Source organism: Lepidochelys kempii, chromosome 2 (assembly GCF_965140285.1).
Source record: "Lepidochelys kempii isolate rLepKem1 chromosome 2, rLepKem1.hap1, whole genome shotgun sequence".
NCBI lineage: Eukaryota > Metazoa > Chordata > Testudines > Cheloniidae > Lepidochelys > Lepidochelys kempii.
The window spans coordinates 104,244,984-104,270,661 of record NC_136381.1 but is presented as its reverse complement, the minus strand read 5'-3'; the positions used below and the strand labels follow the sequence as shown (position 1 = coordinate 104,270,661).

The following is a 25,678-nucleotide window of genomic DNA, read 5'->3' as shown; positions in this document are numbered from 1 at the left end:
GTATCAATAGAACAGAAAGATGGTCCCTGCCCCAATAACTCCTTAGTTTTCCTAAGCACTGACATCATTAACTTGAGCCAGACATAGTATGGGCAAAAGCTGTGCAAACTTTTCCACATAGTCCTGCCTCATGCATACGGCTCAATCCTGACCTGCAGCAATCATCCAGGTCCTGGGCCTCTTTTGTGCCAACATTGAGGATCTTCTCCGAGTGAATGGTTTTATCAAATGGATATGTGAGAATGGGATGAAAGTTCCAAACTCACTTTCCATTGGTTATCTTAACCAGGTTTTGAACAGCTTTCCAGAATTAAAATGCGAGATGTGCTGTAACCCACTCTGTTTATTTACAGGTGCTCCCACAATATGCTAGGCACTTCCCAAACAGAAAAGAAGTCATCGTCTCCTCACAAACGCACATAGGGTTGGTGGAAGGGGTGTATATATAGGGAAGCATATATGATTGTTATGTTCAATAAATACAGACATAGAAATGTAAATGATCCCAAACCTACTCCTCAAGGTTGACATTATCAGCAAGTTTCCCTGAGGGCATCAGGACTCTTCGAAGGGATTTGAATAAGGAAAGGGCAGAGGCCTTGGAGATTAGTTCTGGGAAGGACCTGAATGCAGAAGAGGTAGTCTGAAAGAATAAATGGGAGGTGTGAGAAGCCAATAAATGGGTGGATGAGGCTAGCATCATTGGTGGAGTAGACCATGATGCAGAAAGAGACAAGGGTGCAACTTTCTAATTATCCAGAGTTACACATGTCTTTGAAAGTGATAACATGACTCTTAAATGGTGTGTGGAGAAGGAGAATCTATTAGTGGAATTCAAAGGGGGTAAGGGGGAAAGGGAAGCAGATCAAAATGACAGGTAAGAGATCATTTTAGAAGCAATGTTCTATATGGACGGGGGGGGGAGACAAAGTGGCTGTCATAAGGCCAGAGAGGAGGAAGTTATAAAAAAAAAAAAATCAAGATTTGAGAGCTTGGATAAGAGCTCTCACTTCAGGGATAAAAGGATGATGCATTTTAGAAGTATTGAAGAGGAAGAGGCAGCAAAATTTGGACATGGCTTAGATATGGGGGTGGGGATAGGGGTAAGCTAAAAAATGGCCAACATTTACAGACTTAAGTGATGGAGAGCATAGTGGCGTTTCAATAGTAGTAGAGGAAGGAATAGTGGAAAGGGAAGATACGGAGTTTGTTTTGGGCCACATTAGGCTTATCTTTGTGGCAGGATATCAAGGAAGAGATGAGAGAGAAACAGTAAAGATGTGGGATTGGATTGTTGGAGACAAGCTGGGTGTGGAGAGATATATGTTAGAGTTATCACTATGGGGGAGGTGTTTAAAACTGCATGAGGATAACATCACCCTTAAAGAGAAAATAGAATAAGGAAATGAGAAGGCCAAAGGGAGAGGCTTGCGGTATCCCCACAGACAGTGGGAGAGGAGGACCCACCAAAAGAAATGTTGGAGAGATAGTAGGAGAATTGGGAGGGAACCATATTATGGAAGCCCAAAGTGAATGAGATCTCAAGTGGGAAGCCTTGTTTGACGTTGCGAAAAGCAGCAGAGAGGTCAAGGATGAAGATAGAACAGAGATTCCACTACCTTTGCCCCTTTTCAAACCATTTTGAGTCAGCCTGCAGTAAGTAGCAGCCATTAATGTGCTCCTTGGTATACTAGAGCGAACATGAAAGTTTGTGTGTGCCACTCAGAAAATCCAGTTTCCTTTATTTGCTGAGAGATTTTTGCATCCATTGCAGAACAGACCAAAGAACCACTATGAAATGAACAATCTCAGCAATTAAAGAGATGCAGGATTGTATTTCTAAACACGCTGGCCAGTATCAAATATCAATATCATAAGCAGCCTCTGAGGAGATCAAACAGTAACAGAAAACAAAATGGGTACTTTCAAGCTGTGGAAGAAGGAGGAATAAACTGTGGTCTTGAATTAAGACTGCCATTTTGGAACAATCTTACTGACCATGTTTTTTCTGCAAAAGTACTGTTCCCTAAAACAAAATTTTTAGACAATATATATTTTGGCATATGTCTAGCTTGCAAGTGTGCAGTTCAAGATCTGTGCTTGCGTAAGGGTGTGAAAGCTTTAAAAATCCACCACTGCAGCAGAGAAATGCTGCTCAGCCAAAAGCCGTGACATTCCCAGAAACAAGACACCTGAGAATCAGGATGACAGCATAGCATTTTGGTGCATCAGAGGTTATAGGGATATCTTTGTGTTCCAGTGTGTGATTCCAGTCCAAAGCTCCTTTGTAATTCATTTGGATGACTTGCAACAGATCAGTGGGATATATAAAACAAATGCATGCTATTCATAAAAAACACTACCATTTCAGAAGGTATCTAAATATAAAAATAAATTTAAACATTTTTAAAATGTAAAGCTCAGTTCATACCAGGAAGCCTTGCAGTAATAAATAATAATTTGCATTTTAATAGCACCTTCCATCCAAGGATCATAAAGTGCTTTACAAACACCTGTCTGAGGTGAGTGAAGTATCATTATCCACACTGTGCAGAGGAGGAAACTGAGGCACAGAGATGATCAGTAACTCAAGGATCCAATTCAGCAAAGCAGCCCCATTCAGCAGAGCACTCTTAAGTGCTTAACTTTAGCTTAATCTGACTGTGACATAAGCACATGCCTAGAGTGCTCTAATGAACAGTAATGAAAAGCTCACATTGTTAAGCTTGTCTATGTTAAGATTTTTCTCTTTTGTTAGAATCATGATGTATCAATCAACATTTCTGCATGTATGGGATGCAAGCATTAAGGGCCAAGCTCGTGTTCTATTGAAGACAATTGGAATTTGGCAACTGATGTCAGTGGGACCAGGGTTTGGCAAGAACGCTTATCAATGACACAAAGAGCAGAGGTCAATAAAATGTTCCTCAATATTTGGCACTGCAATGTTGTAGAATTCTTAGGAACTTAATGACGTTGTATCTTTAATAGCTGTTTATTGCTTTGAATAGGTTTCCATTAGAAATGTACATCTTGGACTTTTAAAACCCTAATGTAGATACTGTCTGTGTGGAAACAAAAAGCAGAAGTTCCCTAGTTTGACTGGATAATGAAACATTAAAAATCGGTGTTTTTAAACCATTAAACCTATACTAAAAATCATATTACAGATCTCTCTGCAACCCGCATTTTTTAACCACACACAAGTAAACTGATCACTATCCCATTCCAATTGTTACAATGAAAATATGCAATTCTTGCTGAATTATTTTTTAAAACACGTGCATGGTGGAGTAGGTTTATTTGATTTCATTGCGTGGACAGTATGCAACATGTTTTACTAATGTTTATTTATATAACAGATGTTGTAGTAGATTTTCTTTCTTTCACAGCTCATAACAAAGAAGATCTCTTAAGCCATGCTTCACGAGAAGAGAAATGATAAACCCATGCTCAGAGTGGAAGCTACAACATAGAGAGTGTTTGAGTAACATGACACTATATTTTCCACCTATTCCATTTTTTGTTAGTTAGAACGACTGATTACAAAAGGAAAATATGTTATAATCACATACATAGACATTGTATTACTATATGTACAGATTACAATATACCTATGGGTTTGATTCTATTCTTATAATGTCTCAAAAATAAAAAAAGTTATAAATCAGGAATAACTCCAACAAAGTTACATAGGTATAAAACTGGTGTGAGATCGAAATTGGGTCCTATTATATATTTCTTTACAATACACACTGTATTACACACTTTATAACCCATGAAAATTATGTTTTATGTAATTGGTAGTAGGGAGGAGGAAAAAAATCATTTGCCCTGAGATATTACTTTAAGAATAGAGGACAGATGTCTAGTTACCGAAGCAGACTTGTAAAAAATTAATCACTTGCCTCATGCAGGTTAGCTGGTATTTTGCAGGTAGGTTAGTATGGTTCATAAAGAAGCATCTGGATTTTGGTCAAGCTTTTTAATTTTAACGGTTTCATTTCAGCTTATGGGTGCTGGTCAACATGCCAAGTCTGGAGCAGATTTATTCATTTGTAACTTTGGTGCATGATTTCTAAATTGAAATGAATATTGCAAGCAAATAAGTCATAAATAGTTGGCCTGCATTCACAAAGCCTTGGCTCACTCATCTATTAAACGGGACTAAAATTGTACCTCCATTTTAATGTCATTGAGCCCAATCCTCCACTGAGACAGAAGTCCAATTCACTACATAAACATTAAAATAACTAAAGCCCAGATCCAGTAAGCACTTAAGCATATGCTTAACTTTAAGTATGTGACTAGACCTATTGACTTCAGTGAGGCTACCTTTGTACTTAAAGGTAAGCACATGCTTAGGTGCTTTGCTGGACTGAGGCTGAAGGGCTCTGTTCCCTATGTGGGAATAATCTGCATAGGAAACCACAGAAGGGTTTGTCTACACTTACAGAGCTTCAGCAGGGCAGCTGTGCCATTGTAGCACTTAGTGAAGATGCTACCTATGCATATGGGAGAACTTCTCCTGTCAGGGTAGGTACTCCTCTTCCCCAAAGGGTGACAGCTATGTCAACAGGAGAAGCCCTCCCATCAGCATAGCCTGTCTATACCAGGGGTTAGGTTGGTATAACTACATTGCTCAAGGGTGTGGATTTTCCACACCCCAGAGTCATGTAGTTATACCAATATAAATTGGTAGCGTAGACCAAGCCTAAATTTCAATATACAGAGCATCCTAGGAATTCTTCTCTCAAGGGAAATGGAATGCAGAAGTCTGGAGTCCCACTCCCTTGACCAGAAGATCTCCAGAGATCAACACTGATCCAAGGAGATCTACAGGCACTTCCATGCAAATACCCCTTACCTCTCTGCCGCCACTCAGGACCATCAACTCCCATGGCTACCTGGACAGTATGCTGGTGCAGTACTCTCAGGGATTCCTTTCACTCTGACTGCAAAAATGGAGGAGTAAGATTCCTTGTGCCCTACCCTTCCCTGTCCAGAAGTCATGCACTATCTGGTTCAAAGCATTTATTTGTTACTTAGAGAGACATCTGGGCGTGTCCAGTATCTATATATTGAGGCATTTATACACTGCATATTACTGAGTGCTCAGATACTTCTAATTTGGTTTTTTCCTCTCACTAGAGGATAACAGGTGCATTAAGAACTGGATTAGTAAAGAATCATTCTAGAGATCTGTGCTAGGAAATTAAAGGCAGAAAAAGCTGCCCAGATTGGATTTCCCTGGGATCTCCCAGCCTTCAGTCCCATGGTGTAGAATTAGGGTTTATTTCTTTTGTAGAATCTGGCCACAAACATTTGAGGCCAATTCTCCAATGCTTACTCAGGCTGACTAACAGTAAGTGTATTCAAGCTGTGTGAAGCTTGCAGAACTGGAGCCTTCTAAATTTGTAAGTCTGATCATAAACATTTCTAACCAGGCATTTCCAACTGTAGGGTGCCTAATAGCATAGATTTATTGATAATGGTACAGAGTAAATACTGTGTACATGCAGGGACCACTTTTCAACATTAATATCTCAGACATCTGAATAATTTTCTCAAAAGACAAATCTATTAGGCCATGCAATTAACTGCTTATCAATTTTTATTTTTAAATTATAGCTGTTTTTGGAGTCCTATGAGTGCAAATAAATCCTCAAAGACCTGACTCATTGTCATCTCTCTTGATCTCCCTCTTGTTTAATTTAAGATGAACTATTTCTTTTTAACATGGTTTTAAAAAGAGAGGGAGAAAAAATACCATGCTCATGGGCTGTGTCTGACAGCTCTCAGCCAAAACTGAATTTATAAAACTGGATTAGGAACAATGAACTCTGTAAGAGTATCTGCAGTACAGTCTGACCAGAAGCATTACAAACACCTTGCTAATCTACTGCAACTCAGGTAGCCATTTCCCTAGCATGGAGCAGTAAATAGTCAGTTGGTCCATTTCAGTCAGACTTCATTTTTTGTATGTCTCATTTTCTGCCATCCCAACAACCCAGACACAACTTGGTCAACCAGAACTACCCTTTCTTCAGTGTTGTGGGGTGGGCACAGAGTTTTTTCCCTATTTAAAATAAGCTTTGCTGTGAACTCAATGCTTGCGAGCAAAGAGCACATCATCATACAGGCAACAGAAGAATATCTGTCCATAGACACAGGCTGTAAGTCAAGAAGTGTCCTACAATGATGAGCACATGGCTGAAAGGTAAGGAAAGGGCAGGTGCAGAAAGCTGCTACTTAATGGTCCCCTATGAGCATCAGTCAGAGCAGAGATATTTTGAACTACACTGTAAAATAATGATAGCTCATCCTATCACATGGTGCTCAAAAAAACCCATTCACTCTGCACACAATAACCACAACTGAAAAGATGCCTCCACAACTAAGTACTGGGCAGGAGAAAAAGAATGATTACCTTTTTGCTCTGCTTTTCCTTGCTTTTCTTTGTTTTATAAAGATTTCCTCTGCACTGTTTTTAGACAGTTAGGCTGTATCCAGAATGCACCAAAATTGATCAGACAACAGAAGCAGACAGACCAGGTTCTGAAAATTGGTATACAGATTCCTTCCCCATTTCCCTTCCACATCCGACCATGATGGAAAATATCCACTAAAATGTATGTAAGTAGTGTGAAAGCAGCGTTGACACTGTCCACATCACATCTATCGTCACCAAAAGACAACTAGAAGATCATCCACAGATCATGAAGAATTCTGTGACATTCCCTGTTGAATCCCTCATCTTAAAAACCAGCCAAAAAGGAAAACAGGAAAGGGTTGAGAACAAGGGAAATTGAGAACAGATATCCCCATTAACTAGTGAACAGTATAATTTCTAGAGACAGTGAAGGTGAAACATCGGAGGACATTCTATATCTGTTCGATAGACTTCTTCCCTCCTCCCTAAAATAAATACTTTTCAGTTTACTTTGAGTGGTCCTCTAGTGTATTTGATAAAGGTTGTTCCAAAACAGGCTTATTCCTAACTTATGCAAAAACCAAATGTAACCCACTGGTCAGCATGTGTTACATGTCCATTTCTATGCCTAATCCAGAGAGGATTATTATTACTAATTATTTGTATTACTGTAGTACATAAAAGTCCCAGTCGTGGACCAGGACTTGGTTGTCCTAGGTGCTGTACTAACACAGAACAAAAAGATGGCCCTAGCACCATACAACAGATGAACACAGACAGACAGGAGAATACACAGAAACAGAGCTTGGCTCTTTAGCAGAAGCTGTAGTGACTCAGGCTGATAGCTCTGGTGGTTCAATCCCTGGTGTCAGCCAAAACAGTGGCCATTAAACACCCTCCACAGCCAACACCATCGTCCTGCTGTATTGTCCTTTCCTAGTGGAAATAAAATTTAAATCATCAACAAGAGGTTTGTTAAATCCCTCCAGTCAGAATGGTCGATCGATTATCTTTGCTACCAATAATGCTTCTTTAGAAGTACGAGTATGTGCTGCAGCGTGTCAGTTTGAGCATAGGCAAAAGACATTTTTAAGAGAAGTTGAGTGCATCACCACATGTGACAACTGGCAATTGTGGTTCTCACTTGAAATGGGCTGTTGTTCCAAACTACTGAGGTCTGTCCCCAAAACCCTATTCTTAAGGTGGGGATAAAGTAGCACTTCACACTGTCAGAAAATCTTGACCGGCTGACACCCGGACACAGATAAATTACTTTCCTCTGGAGATGCCCTTCCAGGGAGGATAGCAGCTACTGATGTAGCTATGCTTATGTAGTAATCTTATGGGAGCAATTTTATGTGAAGTAACCAATGAGAGCCCTCTTGCCACAACCTTCCCCCCCAGCCAAAAAATAACCCTATCTAATGGTGAAAAGCTTTCAACAAATTCTTCCCCATTTGTTAGATTTATGGAAGCAATAAGCATCCATAAAACATCTGCCAGATCATTCTACTTTTCAGTTTTGATTATCTGTCTGCTAGTTTGAGGAGAGCTTTAACTATGCAGATGCAAGAAGTGTGAAAGCCATTCAGCTTAGATTTATTCTTGAACAGTACCGGCTGTCTAAAATGGGGCTATAAAATCTAGGCTCCCTGTCTGGTTTGTTGTATGGCTTTGTGCTATTAATTGCAACCTGGCTAACAGGTGCTTGCCGACGTCTTTACATTCTTACCATAAGAAAGGATTATATTTCTATCTGGATGAAAGGGTAGTGCTTGCTTTTAAGTAGAAGTTTAAAAAGGCACAGAGTAGTTCATCATTTCCCAATAAAATTGGATAAAGGGAATCACTGCTAATGAAAAAATGGCCTTTTCTCTTATTTGAGAGGAAGGGGGAAAGCAATTTAACATTGTTATTTGCATATCCACTCTGCTTCACCAAGTGTCAGATGGTCATGAGTTAGACTCACGATGGACTTACTCCCATGGACCTCTCTAATTCCTTTGACTCATCCAGTAATGAGTCCTTTCTGTATCTTCAAACAAGCACATCAAGGTTGGGCCCCAATCCAGAAAAGTATCTAAGCACACACTTAACTTTGATTGAAATTAGACTGGTCACATGCTTAAAGTTAAGCACATGCTTAAGCGCTGTGAGGAATCAGAGCCTTGATGTGACAGCTTTGTCTGCAGTTCTTTTTCCTGGAACAATGTTCGTGAAACTCGACAGCTCATTAACTATTCATCTCTTTTCAAATACCATCTGAAAATGTCTCTTTTTTGCCTTGGCCTATACTTCTTCATTTCTCTCTCCCTCTGATATTGTTGATTTAACTTTGCACCTCTATTCCCTAATGCTGTAAAGCATTTGAAATACAGTTGTGTGAAAAACACCCGAGAAAAAAAAAATTGAGGGGTAAAAGCCTGATCCAAATACATTTGTGACCGGTCGGGCAGGCTCTGCCACATTAAGTTAAAACAATACGATGTTAGCTACTGGCTAAGCATGAGACAAAGGTCATAAGAATTCTTGGGACCTGAAGGCAGTTAGACAGCCCTGCAGTCAGAGTTGGTCCCTGAAGTCTTCGAGCCTTTTAACTAATTGGTTATGTAGTCCTTGAATATTTTGGATGGAAAGGCTAACAATCTACAAGTGTTAAAATGGACAGCAACCAGTTAAAGAGGGTCACATGGCTATATTTTCAAAAGTATTTAGGTGCCTAAAGATGCAGATAGATGAGATTTCCAAAAGTGCTTAAGCACCAATGGATTTTGATGGGAGTTAGGAGCCTTGCCTGCATAGGCACCTTTGTAAGTCCCACTAGGGGCTTAAATACCTTTGGAAATCTGGCCCAAAGGGCATAGATTAAATGTAAAAGGGACCATTTAACACCCATAATGTCCACCACGAAGCAGTACCATCCAGCTTGTGTGTGGAAAGTCTATTTGAATGGAAATCATTTTGGTTAGTGGCATAAAATAGTAGGCAAGGACATTTTATGGCTATAAAATGAGGGAGTCCAGCTACTCACAGGATTAAGTCAAATTCTGCCTTGACACACACCCTGTGTAACCACAAAAATTTCAGTGGGGTTGCATAGGGAGTGGAATAGAGAAAAATATGCTTCCAATATTAATGTGTTTTCAAGTGATATACAAATTCTAACACCAAGTTTCCCTATCTTAAAAAACAAACTAAAACTACTTTTCTTCCCTGGCCATACACCTACCTCAGATTGCTGCTGATATTGCAGAAAATGCCTTACATTCTTTACATATAAGCATTCAGGTAATAAATAATATTTTGAAAGCAGTTCTTAACCTATTCCATTTTGTTTGAATATATTTTTTATTGCTCAGTCCAGTCCATTATGGGAGTAGCTAAATGCTTTAATTAAACATTCTTGAGTATTTGGATTTTATCTCTCATAGATACATCGCACCCTGGTTGTAAAAATGCCATCAGAAGCAGCCAAAATATTTTTCTTTCACTAAAGAGGAGTTATTAATTAGAATAACTATATACCTTACAAATACCTTACATTTATAATCTAGGGCCTTTCCTCCCCATGACTATATACCTTACAAATAGCTTTCTTCCTTTCAAAGTGCTACACAAGCAATATCCATTAGATTACTGACCTGCAGATGAAATGCAGCCACCTTCAGGTAGAATGCAGCAGCCATTTTATACAACACTAGACAATCATGTTTAGAATGAAGAATGAGAAATCTCTCTACCTGGGAGAAGTTTTTAGACTCACCGAATGTGTCAGATTCATTGTTGGTGTAACTCCATTGAAGTCAATTCACCCCAGCTGGAATTTGGCCAGAACTATCTAATGAATTTGTCTTCAGGTTTTCTATAATGCCCATCATAAATTACTTCTCTGGAAACTCCAGGGTTAATACCTTAACTCTTGCAAAAAGTGCAACATTATCATTAACGACCATGAGTGTTCAGGGCCTGGATTTTGCTTCTCAAGTGGTCAGGTTCTCAATTTTCAACCTCATCTGAAATATGGCCTCTCCAGCAGCACTATATGCCCCCATCACTGGCTGGGGCATTGATTCAGTACTGACTCAGAGCGGAGAATACCACCTATTAAACACTGAAGGCAATTATGACTAGTAGCATATTTCTGTGAGCCAAAGTATAAAAACCCTTGCCAATCATTACCTTATCACGACTGACTAACCAGCACCCTGGATTTGCCAGTGCTGAAGCATTATTAGCTTGCTGGGTGTGTCAGCTCATCCTGCTCTCCCAACATTTAGAAATCAAGACTGATGATAGCTCCGGGCTGCTGAGGCAGCTCCACACCCAAGCAGGTAGAGTGCAAATATGCAGAAGTGGAACACTGCATTAGGAACGCCGGTAGGTGAGCACTGCTATACGCAATTTTAAATGCAAAAGAAAAAATATCATCAAAAGTAAATGCATAGAGGAAGATGCAGCCATCAACGTGGGGGAAATCCATCCTACCTGCAGGAATTCCTAATAATCAGACTCTACGTGGATGATGCAAGGGGGCTGGGAGGTGAACAGTACCCTCCAGTCTTGGAGTCAAGGCCCAGGACTACACCCTGTGGCACGGAATAGCAGCTACAGCCCTTCTATACCACTTGATTTGGTGTTGGGGGAAAGTAGACCAGTGTAAACATGGCTCTTGCTTGATAATAAAACTGGTGGTGACCACGTCCACGGCATGCAGTGGGAGTGGGGTAAGCACCTATTGTGCAGCAGCTTTGCCTGTATTCCCGTCATGTAGCCCCAATGTAAGGCTTAAATGGTGCAGCCCTCTGCAGCATGGATGAATTTCACCTGCCTCAAGGAGCCAGAGGATCTATGGGAAAATTAGGCTTACACCCTGCAGAGCCCGTCACCTCTATGAGGGGAGCCTGCCCTCCTTCCACACTCTCTCCTGACAGTGAGCATGTTTCCCTCAAGAGCCGTTGGCGCCCAGCTGCAGCTGAGCAGTTTCCTCTCCTCCAGGAGGAGTGAATACTGGGGGGAGGGAGCTAATGCGGACTGGAAAAGAGTTAAACACTGGCTGGCTAGAGAAGAGTAACCTCCAGGGCAATTAGCCACAGAGTTTAACCTCCTGTATTTGAGGACCATGCCACACACAGCAGTTGCTCCCTGGCTCTTCTTCCTCGGTGGCCTAACACACCCTGCAAATGTCTCCAGTGTGTGTGGGGGAAGCATCTTTGGGTCTTTTCTAGTGCATTTTCTCCTCTGTGTTGCTGAAGGAAAGGGAAGGGAATATTTTTTTTAAAGTTTAAAATGAACCCTCCAAAAGTAACAGCAACAGATAAATGCAGCTACCAGAGCACGAAAATAGTAAGCAGAGCATACAGAGGAAGCAGTGGAGGTCAACAGAATTTCATAATGGATTTTAGTAACATAACACAATCAAAAACGCTAAACTGGATCAGAGTGAAAAACCTGCACCAAAACCCCAGATCAAAACACCCCTGCACTCCGGAAAAGCATGGATTCAGATCTGAACTTTGCAGCTCTGGTCTGTCACCAGCTCATCATGAAGTGAGCTGTAGCTCATGAAAGCTTATGCTCAAATAAATTGGTTAGTCTCTAAGGTGTCACAAGTACTCCTTTTCTTTTTGCAAATACTAACACGGCTGTTACTCTGAAAACAGCTCATCAGACAATCCCCTTCCTCAGAGGGCCTTACTGAAGAAATCAATGCTCTCACTTCTCATGCTTGGGCATTCTAAATTCTCTCTTCTTTTATATAGTTTACTTTTAAAAAATCCAAACAAAGAAACAAGTCTGGTCCAAGCCAGGTAAGCTAAGGCTCACCATATTCCTGAGTGGATGACACTGCAAAAGTTGGGAAGGATGAAGAGAGGGTTAATCTGGGGAAACTTTTCTCTGTCCATATGGCTGGGGCAATCTACTCCTGCCTTCTAGTGCCTGTGTCTCCACTGTGCCAGTTATTTGAGTTTCCTCCACCAATACCCTTGCAATCTTGTGCAACAGCCTATTTACAACATCCCCTATGCTTCCAGCCTTCACCTCAGGACCTGAGAGGCGCAGAGGTCTCCCTTCCCCAAGGCTTCTGTGAAACTGTGCTCAACTAGCCCTGTTCCTTTCTCTCCCTGGCAATGCCTTCCTGTGTCTCTCTATCAGTTTTGAGCTGATGAGCTAATTGGCTTATTAGCTCACCAGCTAATTATCTTGAATTACCCCAATCAGCTTTTCCTAGGGGAACTAATGGGTGACAAAATGATCAGAGTGCAGGCTTGCCTGTTAACTCCCTGCACTCTGCCACAGTCTCCTTTGGAAATGTGGGGTTGCGGTGAGAGGGGCATAGTGCTTAATCTCCCTATGCTAACAGAAGGATTGAAAAATAGATTCATCTTTGTCAAACCAACAGATCAAGCTGGGTACTTACTCCTTGATAAATTCTTTCCTCTTCCTTTCTTTGCCACTTGTCTGCCCCCTTCGTTTTCCCTTTCCTTCCTTCCTGCTGTCCTCTCTATTCAGAGGCAGCATACTTCATTCCCTGCATACTGGAGCAAGAGATTATAGGGGAAGTGCCTGGACACATGTAGCCCAATTAAATGTTGGCAGTGTATTCAGTGTTTCCACTACGCGAGTTGGAAATTTTTAAATGTCAAGTTGGCCACTGTGAATTGAAGCTTCCCATCTACATTTCCCTGCATTAAGCAGCTAATGGAGTAGGTATTCATTGTCATCAAGTGTTCTGCCACACATCTCACTTTAAGACCATTCACAAATGTTCAGCTAAAATTCTTCGTCTTTCAGCAGGTCTCTCCCATAATCCCATGTCACCAATGACTTTTGGCAGAAAGAAACAACAAACTATGACTCTGCAGACTCTCACTCACTCTCTCCTTAGCTATCTCACTAAATATATACAGCATTCCTCGCTGAGTATCATTTCGAGCTTGCATAATTCCTTCAAATAATGTGATAGATCACAGATTCTGAAGCAGATAAACACATACTGACTTTGTGTGCACAGACTTTACATGATCTGAATCCATCCAGCAATACAGCTGGTCTTTTGAAAGGATGTTACTCCCAGAACAAACTTTGTAGCTTCAAGGCAATCATTTTCAGTATTGATCCAAACCGTACTGGCCTTACTCACATTAGCAGACTTCAGTGGGACACTTTATCATGAGAGTAAGGGGAATAAGGTATGAGCCTTTACAAGCAGAATTCATTACAGGTAGAAGTAAAACACAAACAGAACTGCCCTGATACAATAGAACCTCAGAGTTACAAACATCAGAGTTATGAACTGATTGATCAACCACACACTAGAACTGGAAGTATGCAATCAGACAGCAGCAGACAGGGGGGAAGGGCAAATACAGTACAGTACTGTGTTAAACGTAACCTACTAAAAAAAAAGGGAAAGTTTAAAAAAAAGATTTGACAAGGTTAATAAACTGTTTTTGTGCTTGTTTCATTTAAATTAAGATGGTTAAAAGCAGCATTTTTCTTCTACACAGTAAAGTTTCAAAGCTGTATTAAGTCAACATTCAGTTGTAAACTTTTGAAGGAACAACCATAACATTTTGTTCATGGTTACGAACATTTCAGAGTTATGAACACCTCGGGAACAGAGGTTGTTCGTAACTCTGAGAATCTACTATACTTTAAAATGTGTTTGGGGGCGGAGCAGGGGGAGGGAAGGAAGGAGATTCGCTTATCTAATCCTTTAAACATTTCTTACTAGAAGAAACCCTGCTTATTGTCATTCTGTGTAGCAAAATGCACCATAATTTAAAAAATGTCTATGAAAGAGGAACCCCCTGCAGGTTCTTAGTGCAACTCAGCAAAATATTATGAGGGCTTAATCTTGCTCGTCTTGTTACTGAGAGAAGTCCCATTAAAATGAATGAGATTACTCACATGAGTAAAACAAAGAGGATTCAGTTTATGACACTACTTACTTAAATACTGAAGATATAGAAACTAAAAAGTTTAGTAGCACCCAGGATACTACATTAGGAGCTCAGATATATACCAAAGCGATTAGAGTTTTGGATAAGGATCTAACCAGGCTACATGAACTAAAATAGTTCTTCATTTTCTACTTCACTGCTATCTCCAATTTAGTCACACATTTCCATGATACTGGATCCAATTCTGCCATTCAATAAGCATTCACAGCTACAGCTGGACCCAATAATAATCATAACCTGAGGAATTTACCCAGCTGACTTCAATGTGAACTGCATAGGTGTAATCTGGCAGCAGAAACAGGCCCACTATATTTAAATTCTAACCAAATATTTGTTAAGCTGGGAATTAGTGCGCAGATATAAGATACACATTTATTTGTATCTTCTTATTCAATATGATGCAACAGTAGGAAGAAAAGAAGAAAACAATCATATACAGAGGCCTTGTTTTTGTACAGCCAGTCTATGGAATTAAAGGTATGTATGATGCTGCTTCTCGTCATTAAAGATCTCTTGGCACTTTTTATTTTGGCAAAGGAAAGGGGTGCTTCCCCCAGTATGCCAGGATAAACAAACATCCTTGCCATTACAAATATCAATACCTGCACAACAGGATGTCCCCCAGCAGATGCCTTCACAGCCCCTCGACTCCCCTCCGTCTCATAATGAGCTCTGTGATGGGATTTGGGCTGCTCTTCAATCCGAAGTTCATAAGGTCCTGAGTGAGATGGCAACTGCCAATCAAGGGCAGGCAGGGATGGGCTATAATGGAAGAGAAAGTGTATTAAATATTAACATCAAGTAGACTATCACAGACCACAAGAATCTGGTTCTATTACTTTAGAGACCATGTTTAGCAGTTCATCCTTCACCATCTTACATTTAAAATTTCATCAGTATGGATGTCATGACATAAGTAATTTAAAAGGCAATGGTTATTTTATGAAGATTTATAAGTAAAGCATAATTGATGGGCTAGATGCTGTCGGATTTGTAAACAAAATGGAAAATTTTCTAAGCATGGTTTAAAAACGCTTTAATGTATTGATCGTTGAATCAAAGGACAAAGGTGGATACAAAGGAATTTAAAGAGTGGTTCTAGTCTGAAAATGACTATTAACTTGGCATCATGGAAGTTCTACATTTAATGTACCTCACTGACTAGATCAACTATGCTTCGTTTACAAGAAAAAAAATCCCCCCCCCCCCCCCGCAACTTCCAAGCCTGAAAACTCGTGTTGGATTCCCAAAGTTAAGCAGGGTTCTTTCTGGCTGATATTTCATCAACAACGTAGATCTTCAAGCAGAACTTAATTAAGAATTACATTGATGGTGATATACAAGACAAAATAGAATCCAACTCAGTCTCCCAGTTCTATACTGACTCTGCAATTATAACAAAGTAAAAATAATAAAGACATTATTGTCACTAAACAATCAGACATGACTGAATACAATAATAAGAAGCTGCAGGTTTTACAGAGCCACTTTCAGAGAACCTCACTTTAAAATAATGTCAGGAGAGAGCATTACTGAAAGCAGTGTACTGTTTATGTCAGAAAATAAAACCATTGGTTATAACTGTGTTTGATAGGCTCAGGCTTGCTGTAACTTTATTGGTCTTAAAATTAAAGCAAGCCACAGCCTTCTGATAGAAATAATAGGTTTTAGGTTAACTGCATAAGCTTTCAAAACCCTGGAATTGGTAAAGTCTCTCAATAGAATGACCTTCAAACATACCTTCAGCTATTCAAATAGTACAACAAATTTAAAATAGACAGTTATTATATATTATATTTTGCAATTATATAGTGCCTTACCATATCTGATCATGCACCATACAAGTCAGCAGAAGTTTTTCCATTAACTTGAACAGGAGCAGGATCAAGCCCTAGATGAGAATCTCAATTTGATTTACAGAAGCACTTACCTCCATTGTACAGATGCGAAAGCCAAGACAGAGAGAGGCTAACTTGCCCAAGTTCATATAAGAAGGAGTGACCTAAAGAAGAGCTGTGTGTAAGCTCAAGAGCTTGTCTCTCTCACCAACAGAAGTTGGTCCAATAAAAGATATTACCTCACCCCCCCGGTCTCTGTATGAAGGAGTGTTATTTGGAATTAGCCAGTCCCCTGCTCTGACCACTACAATGCCATTGTCGGAAGACAGGATACTGGGCTAAATGGACCTTGGTCTGATCCAGTATAGCTGTTCTTATGCTACAGCCAGGATTTGAGGAGAGTGAACCAGTGCTGTGAATGGGACAGTTTGAAGTTCTGACACTTGCGTTAGATGATCCACCAGAGATACCCTTTGTCTACGGTTGGCTTATTATACAAAAAGACATGCTGAGATGGTCATACAGCAGAGACAAGCCAATGATGAATGATCAGATGTGTACCAGTAATTTAAAATATTATAACACAGATAGTGTTCCATACACTCCAAGATATTCAAAGCAAAGCTATAAATGAGATGAAATACACAGGAATGACATTACACCAGTTAACTATGAGCATCCCCATTAGTGGTTCTCAAAGCTGGTCCGCCGCTTGTTCAGGGAAAGCCCCTGGCGCACCGAACTGGTTTGTTTACCTGCCGTGTCCGCAGGTTCGGCCGATTGCGGCTCCCACTGGCCATGGTTCGCCGCTCCAGGCCAATGGGGGCTGCAGGAAGGGCGGCCAGTATGTCACTTGGCCTGCGCCGCTTCCCGCATCCCCCATTGGCGTGGAGCGGCAAACCGTGGCTGGTGGGAGCCGCAATCGGCCGAACCTGCGGACGCGGCAGGTAAACAAACCTGTCCGGCACGCCAGGGGCTTTCCCTGAACAAGTGGCAGACCGGCTTTGAGAACCACTGCCCTAAACAACCCTGTCAGGCTCTGCTGCTTGCTTAGTCAGCTAGAGGCCTTTGACATGAACACAGCCCCACGGCATCCTCAAAGGTGAGAACAAACCATTTTTAAAAAAAATCTTTTCAATATAATAGCTTAAGGAATTAAAACTGTGAGGACTTTATGCTGGGGGCATGCAATGCATTTTCCTTCTTTTCAAATCACCTTCTTTCATAGAAATGAGTTGTCTTAAAGGAGGCCACAGGCACAAGAGAGGTTCCCTATTGGATGCACGTAGTGTACAAGCAAGCACCTTTTCAATCTGAGGCAGAAAATTACATCTCAGAGTTCTGGTGACTCCACAAACCAGTCAAGACTCTTATAGTTTGTCTCACCACTAAAACCCCTGGACAGACAGAAGAATATCCTCCTCCCCTTGTCTGTTATTTAGGCCCTGACACTTTACAGACATACATTTGCTTACTTTAGCCACTGTGAATAGTCCCATTGACTCAACACATAAAGGTAAGCCCAGTCACAAGGCTTTCCAGAACTGGGCCCTTAGTCTAGATATGCTACAAAAGCTAATTGTTTTTTAATTTTTATTCAGTACCTTTTTACCAGCATGTTTAATTTGTAACCGGGAGCACATGTATGTAATTATAGGCAGTGCTGCTAGCACCGTATTGCCCAACACTTCCCATTATAACACCTTATTTTCAGTTGGTTTTAACTTTGCCAAATGTTAACCATTTAGGCTGAAATTTTTCAGGCTGGGTGTCTCCTCAGACTGGGTTTTTTGGAAAATGTCATCATCAAAATGATTCAGCCATTTCTGAGAATTAAGCTACGGGAAAAATGCTGGTTTGCACATTACACATTTTTGGTGACCTTTACTTTGAAAAGCTCTAACATCACCATGCTTTGGAGCAGGAACGGCCAAGTTATAGACTTTCAAAAAAAAAATCACACTTCAGAAGAGACTTATTAGTTTAATAGCTAAAATCTCCAAAGATTCCATTGTCACTGGGCATGCTCAACATAAGAACTGCCATACTGGGTTCATCTAGCCCAGTATCCGGTCTTCCAACAGTGGCCAATGCCAGGTGCCCCAGAGGGAATGAACAGAACGGGTAATCACCAAGTGATCCATCCCCAGTTGCCCATTCCCACCTTCTGGCAAACTGAGGCTAGGGACACCATCCCTGCCCATCCTGGCTAATAGCCATTGATGGACCTATCCTTCATGAATTTATCTAGTTCTTTTTTGAACCCTGTTATAGTCTTATAGACCTTCCCACCCTACAGGTTCCTAGATCCCAGCTCCAGGCCAAGCCCAGATGTCTACACAGCAATAAAACAGCCCCGCAGCCTAAACCCTGCAAGCCCATGTCAGCTGGCATGGGCCAGCTTCAGGTTTTTCTTTGTTGTATAGACATACCCTCACACTCCCAGTGCTGACCAGAATTCATATGCCATCCCCACAGAGCAACTGAGCATACTCCATTCCCTCATAGCTCCTACCTGCATCTGGACTGTGCATGCACCATCCCCACAGAGTGGCTAAACATGCTCCAGCACTGGTCTACAGAGTCAAAGGTGGCTACAGACCCAAGAGGGGAGGGGTACAGGAACTGAGAGCAGGGAGCCCGTCTCTTCTGTCCTCTCAATGACCCTCCAACTGCCTGGGTTCCAGCACAGGGAAGAGGAAGCTGCCTGAATCAAATGCAAAGCAGACAAGAGACAAAGTAGAGGGAGGGAAAGTGGAGAGACAAGGAGTGGTGAGACTGGGACTGGCATGGGTGGGAGAAGCCTGGGATAAGGAGCAGGGGAGGATACTGATTGAGTCATACTGAGATCCCTGGAGGGGAGATTAGGACTGGCTGGGCAAGGAGACTGGGACTTAGAGGAGAAGCCTGAGGAATGGAGACTGGGATTAGGCAAAGAAAATGGGAATTGGGATAAGGAGCCGGGGAAGGGCCGTGGGGGGAGAGAGACAGGACTCAGACAGATTTAAGGCAGAAGAGGACAAGGTTGTGAGAAATGGGCAGAAGAGTCTGTGCTGATCCATTTACCTCCATAATCCTGTCTCCCAAGAAAGTAAGCCTCACCCATGTCTAATTACTCAAGTCAAGCCACACCTAAACACACAAGGGCACACACCCCTCCAGAGCCTGAAATGAAACCCAAGATTCCAGAGTCTCACGAGTCCCCTGCTGTCAGCAAATATCTGTGAACTTATCTGGCAAAGTGTGTCTCTCATCTCCCACTAGTGCTGGTCCACATAGCGGATGATAATCTACTACTATCAATTACTTTGTTAGCCCAAGCGGCAGAGATCAGTGTAGTGTAACTAAAGGGTCCAACCCTCCTGATGATGCCAATATGATGCCACATTGTGGACATTTCTGTTTTTTCAATATTTGCACAGGAAACCTTAAATCTGGCATATCCTAACTTGCATGCTTGACTTTGCAATCTTAATAATGTTCTTTAAACATCTTTTTTTGAGTAATTTATATCATATATACACATACTACATACCTACAGTATTATAGTTGCCCTTAATTTTCCAGTTTTCCTTAAGATAAATTTTTCGTTAAAGTATTTATATTGCAATAGCACCTAGAAGCCCCAGTCATGGGCCAGGGCTCTACAGTACTAGGTGCTGCACAAACATGGTTATCTAGGTATCAAAGATTCTCTTGTACTTTTTTTAGACTTACTATAGGATGTATCTTGAAAACTGTAGCTACTGAAGTTATTTCTCTGCCAATGCTTATGGTTGGATCCTGCACCACCAAAGCCAATGGGAGGTTTGCCACTGAATACAACGAGGGCAAGATGAAGTCTTTTGGGGGCAACAGTACCTTCAGGCACAGCCCACAGTAAGGGTTGGGTTGGAGCTACCCTGCCCTGGCAGGGCACTGCGTGGCAGAGTTGCAGAGTGCCTACTGGAACTCCTCAGTGTGGAAGGGGAACATGCTGCTACTACACCTCTTTATGGGATGCTGGCTTACTACTCCCAGCATGGCTAGCCAGCACCTCAAATGATGCAAGAGAGCAGCAGGACCATGGCCTGCTTACCACCCTTAGGGGTGCTGTGTACCCCTGAAGCATTAAGAGCAGTGCAGCTCACCCAAGCACAGGGACTGCAATTCTGTCTGGTTCTTATGCAGGCAACAAAATGGGGAAGGATGATAGGGTCTCTTATGCCCTCCCCCAGCACTGTGCATTCACACAAGCAGAACCTGGCCCTTAGTTATTGAAAGGCAGCTGGCAAGTGTTTAAGACCACCATTGTGTACATATTGCATTCTGGATATACTTCTGCCTGAAAGATTCCTGGAAAACTTTCTGGAGAAACTCTATTTGACTGCAACAATAAATAACAAAGACCAGAGCAAAACACCTGCATATCTCCTGCTGATGATCAGCACACATATTTAAACAGATGTTTCTGGTTTTAGGTATGTTCATATTTGATGGATCTTTTCTCTCTTTTTCTGAGGACATGGCCTCTATTGGATTAAGACATTTTACCACTAAATAAAAAAAGCACTAATCCAACTACCAGAACAAATCTTAGAGTCCTCACGTGCAAAAAGAATAATAATAATAATAATAATAATAAAAGATATGAAACTGCCTGGAAAATAACCTGATCTCCTCTGATTTTTTTCTTTGTTTAAAATCTTTAAATTAGCACCTAAAATTGTAATAGCATTAAACTAAAAAGGAAAGTTACTGATTCCAATGTAACACTGATCATAAAAATCTGGTTTGCTGTTAGCTTCCTATCATCAAAATTCCACTGTGAATCCTGACTGATAATAAATTGACAATGAATGATAGCTTTCCTGATAAAGGAAGCAGAGTGATGATTTTAACAGTTTCATGGGCTGTGGCTGTCAGAGCTATTTCCTATTTTAGGTTATCTTCATCATGCACTTAATTTCCTGCAGCATAATATGGTTAAAGGAAAAAAATCATGGAGCAAATATTTTAGTGTTAAAAAATTAATCTGAGTGCTGAAAAGATCCCTATCAATTTGGGAGAGCTCAACTATACAAGCTGGTGAAGCCCTCATTGTAGTGGAGAAAAGAACACCAGGACAGATCCTCAGCTGGTGTAAACTGGTATAGCTCCATGGACTTGTTCACACCAGATTCTCATTTTCAAGAATAAAAGTTTTCTCCTGTGACATGATAAATCCAGCTGTGATCCTTCTAAAAGCCATAAGCAGGCCTGCTTTTTTCAAGTCAGTTAAATTTAAAAAAAACTGGATCACCTTAACTCAATGGGACATAAGTCCGACTACAAGATTGATGAATAGTGATTTAGTTCACCTATCCAGATAAAGCATGTGATTAAATCAATCACAGATTAGCCAGTCTGACTGACCTCTGTCTTTAATAGAAAAAATTTAGATTAGCAGACAAAGAATATATTAAGCAGTATGTTATCATGTCAGTTGAAATAAAAAAGATCTTGAGTAAAATTTTCACAGGTTCCTAAGTGATTTCTGGGCCTAAGCTGCATTTTCAAAAGTGACAGGCATTTAGAAGCCTAAGTCTTACTGAAAGTCAATGGGATGCAGGTTTCTAAATGCCTACATCACTTTTCAAAAAGGAGCTTATGCTCATAAACTTTTGCAGATTTTACCCTTTAACTGACCCTGTCATATTTAAGGATCTCAGCACTGATCTGGTGACTGATCTTACATTAGGCCTAATTCTGATCTCACTTCCTGTATATCACTGTAAATCAAGAGTAATCCATTGAAGTTAATGGTGTTACAACAGTGTAAAAATGGTTTATTGGAGAATCAAGCCTTATGTGTGTTCCAATGCCTAAGTACAAAGACAGGGTGACTGAGAATCAGGCCCTCTTAAGCCCTTCCTTATCACTCTTGTAGTGTAATGAGGCCCTAAAGTGGGTGGAAACAACCCCTGAGAATATCCCCAGTGCAAAATGTCTTCCTAACCACGGAAGAACTGGTGTGAAGGCTCTGCACTGGCCCTGCTCCCAGCCCGTGGCATAGGGGACATGGCTGGAACTGAACTCAGTAAGACTAATTGCATGAGTAGATTTATTCAAATGCATAAGTGTTTGAGAGCTCAGGCCCTAAATCTGTCCAGCTGGCCTAATTCTCAGTTGCACCTTTCCAATGTTTAGGGCAAAGATGGATGTGAGAGTGGGGAAGGGAATGTGGCTTATAAAAATGAATAAAAAGGCACTTTAGCATTCCCACATTCTGGGTTGTGAGTAGTTAATAATGTTTAGGAAAGATCTCTGATATCATGCCAAGAGAAAGTTTTTTCTTTCTTAATGCCAGTTTCTATGGTAAGCTTTAGTTTCATAATAATTCTTTTTTTTTTTTTAAATTACCAATTTACATCTCATCTTTACCCTAAGAACAACAATATTTAGCCTTAAAACAGCAGTTCAGCCTTACCTATAGTTTAAAAGGAAGGTCCTGACTGCTGGTGATTATTAAAGATCTCATGATACTTTTTTGCAAGAACAGGGAAGTTAGTACCAATGCCCTAACTAGATTCCAATGTGGTAACTAGTATACTTGGCCTACCTATTATAATTGTTATTAATCATATTTATATTAGAATGGAGCTCAGAGATAATAATGAAGACGGACATTTCATAGGATAAGTCTCTGTAAAAGCACATGTGAAGACACAGTCACAGTCCTGAAGTGCTTGCAATATGAGAAATATATTTACTGTATATTCCCCCTGCAGGTTTATTTGCATAGATTTTTCTCACTGCCTGTGCTACACAGTTGAGCAATGCAGCCGAGGGCTGTTAAAACAGATGCTATGTTCCGCTACAGAGGTGGCTGCATTTCCTTAGTATGTGAAGCAAGTGACTCCTGTTTCTAGTTCCTAAAGTACTTTGGGATTCTTCATGATGAAAGGTGGTATAGAAATGTAAATTATTATGATGATGCTCAGGGGCAATCCTTATGAATTTGAGCATCCTATAATCTATACTTCAAAACGTATTGGCATAGACAAAAATTTATTCTTATTGATTTTTCAGATAAGAGCATGGACACAGCAAAGAAATATTTCATAAAAACAGCACAGTTAAAAATTGGAGGCCTCCCTCACTGCTCTGAATTTAATATTATACTATGCTAAAACTAGCCATAAAAAAAACAAACAAAACAAAACAAAGGCCATGAATAAAGATCTCACAAGGGAGCTTGGACACATCCCAAAACAATGGGAGAGAAGAGTTCAGATTAACTAAGCCACTGCCCCAGGGTAGCCCTCAGCACCCTACTACAACAATCTAACAAGCTCAGCCCCACAGGATACCGTAGTAATCAACTTTACCTAAACAACAGATATAACATGTGGGTATATGAGAACTGATACCAGTCCTGCAAATGCTTTGCTATAGGGAGTAGGATGCATAGCTGGAAATACTTCAGGCACACACAGACGGTGCGCCCACTGCTACACCGCATTGTTGAGTGTTACTTACTAACCCCCATGGGACAGCTCTGCTGGCTCATCTTTATGGGATGGAGCCATGGCCTTCCCAACTCTGTGACCCCTTGAGTTGCAATACTTTCCGATGGAGCAGCCCATGCACTCCCCTACGCATAGCAGCTTCAGTTCTGCCTGACTGCAAGAAGGAGAAAAGGGGAAGGTAAAGACAAAGAATCCCAAATAGATCACTGTAAAATTTGGTGAGGACGGGGTGGGGCGCTGATTTGTGATTTTTGAACACTTGGGGGTTTGCAAAACTGGAGGTTGAAGAATCTAACACCAATTCCATAACAAAATGTACATATGCACAAAGACCAAATGTGCGTTTGCCACTCAGGTAGACGGGTACCCAGCCACCCAATTTGTGTTTGTAAATTACAGCTTCCATGTGTAAAAATATATGAACATGCATTTCTGTGGGCACAAGTACTTGTATGTATATTTTTAAGGCTGAAAAACTGAGACTGCAGCTAAAAAGTTAGCTTTCAACTTTTAGAAAAAACAAGCCATACAAGAAAACATAGTAGGGAGCTTTTATAAGCCCACCTGAAACTGACATTCAGTTCCTGGAAGCTCCTTTTCATGTGGTACACCTCATACATACCATGCATGACCAATGAACCTAGCAATACTATACTGCTCTATAATTAATGCAAACACGAATGTTACGGGCCATCAGGCCATCACACTTTCTGGATTCATGTAATAAAATAAGCTTGATATACAAAAGGATGCTGTTGCTTTTCAATGGACAAGTCTCTAGGAAATTTCAAATGTTATATAGTCCAGACATACAGATCTATAAGTTCAACATACAGAAACACACACCCCACATAAGGTTTTCAGAAATCTGGAATTTTTGTGGAGTGAGATGCCGGTTGTTTTTGATACTATAAAGAGAATTTTTGGACATGCAAATAATTATTTTAAAGCCTATTTTCTAAACCTTTGTAAAAAAAAAATCCTAAACACTGTTTGGTCACAATATTGTCTTTATCTATGCCTAAGATTAAAAGTGAAATAAAATTTAGTATTTCTAGTTTGATTTTGAACTTATCATCCTTCATGCACATTAGCCCAAAAACATTTTAAGAAAGTATGTAAGGTACATATAGAGAGATGTAACTTTATATAGAGATTGCTTGATAAATACAGAAAAATATCTGTTTCCAAAATAAATGGCTGATAAGGTGTTTCCTTTTCATTATATTCTGCATTTATTCTTGAAGAGGAATTACAAATGGAAGATGATCCGTTCTATAGATTGTTGAGACAGGTACAATTCAAGAGGATGCTTGAGTCACATTTTTACACTTGCTTTGTCTTATGGAGTCTACAGATAAATCATGAATGTAATAAAAGTGAGATAAGCACTAGCCATCCTAATAACAAAGATCCTGGAATAAAAATTAAGAAGTGATCTTCATAATATTCTATCTTCCCTCCTTTCTTCTTTACCCTCCATATAATAATTTACCTTTAGAATATTTTCCTACATAAATGGAGAACTTTAGATAGCAAATATTCTATTTTGCTGCAAGCAAAATTGTTCGCATTGCTATCACTCAGCTTATATCAGTGAACTTGTATCTTGTAAATATCTGTTTCCCTTATAAACATGTTCTATATCCTACAGCTCAGCATACAAGATTAAAGGCCAAGGTCCTGATCCTGCAGAAAGAGCCATGGGGCAGACTCAACTCATCAACATCTTCTAATGCCACGTGCCTTGAATGGGACTGTATGCAGATACATACAATTCTGCATTGGGATCCACAACACTGCATTGGGATCCACAACACACATGCAGAGTTCCAGGGGCTTCAGCAGGTCTCTGTGTGAGCATAAGGGTTCATGCTAACAGATCCCAATGTAGGACTGGGGTCTAAGCATCCAACCAATCCTACTTCCATTGAAGTCAATGGGAGTTAGTTT

General features: G+C 40.6%; 1 protein-coding gene across 3 annotated transcripts in view; it reads right to left on the bottom strand.

Moving 5' to 3' along the window:
• Positions 1–25,678, bottom strand: part of NFATC1 (nuclear factor of activated T cells 1) — a 147,555-nt gene that overhangs the window by 105,560 nt on the left and 16,317 nt on the right. For all 3 annotated transcript variants that reach the window (XM_073331805.2, XM_073331807.2, XM_073331806.2), the window contains exon 3: positions 15,000–15,159. In XM_073331805.2, coding sequence (XP_073187906.1) covers positions 15,000–15,159 — 160 coding nt within the window. The remainder of the gene's footprint in view (positions 1–14,999; positions 15,160–25,678) is intronic.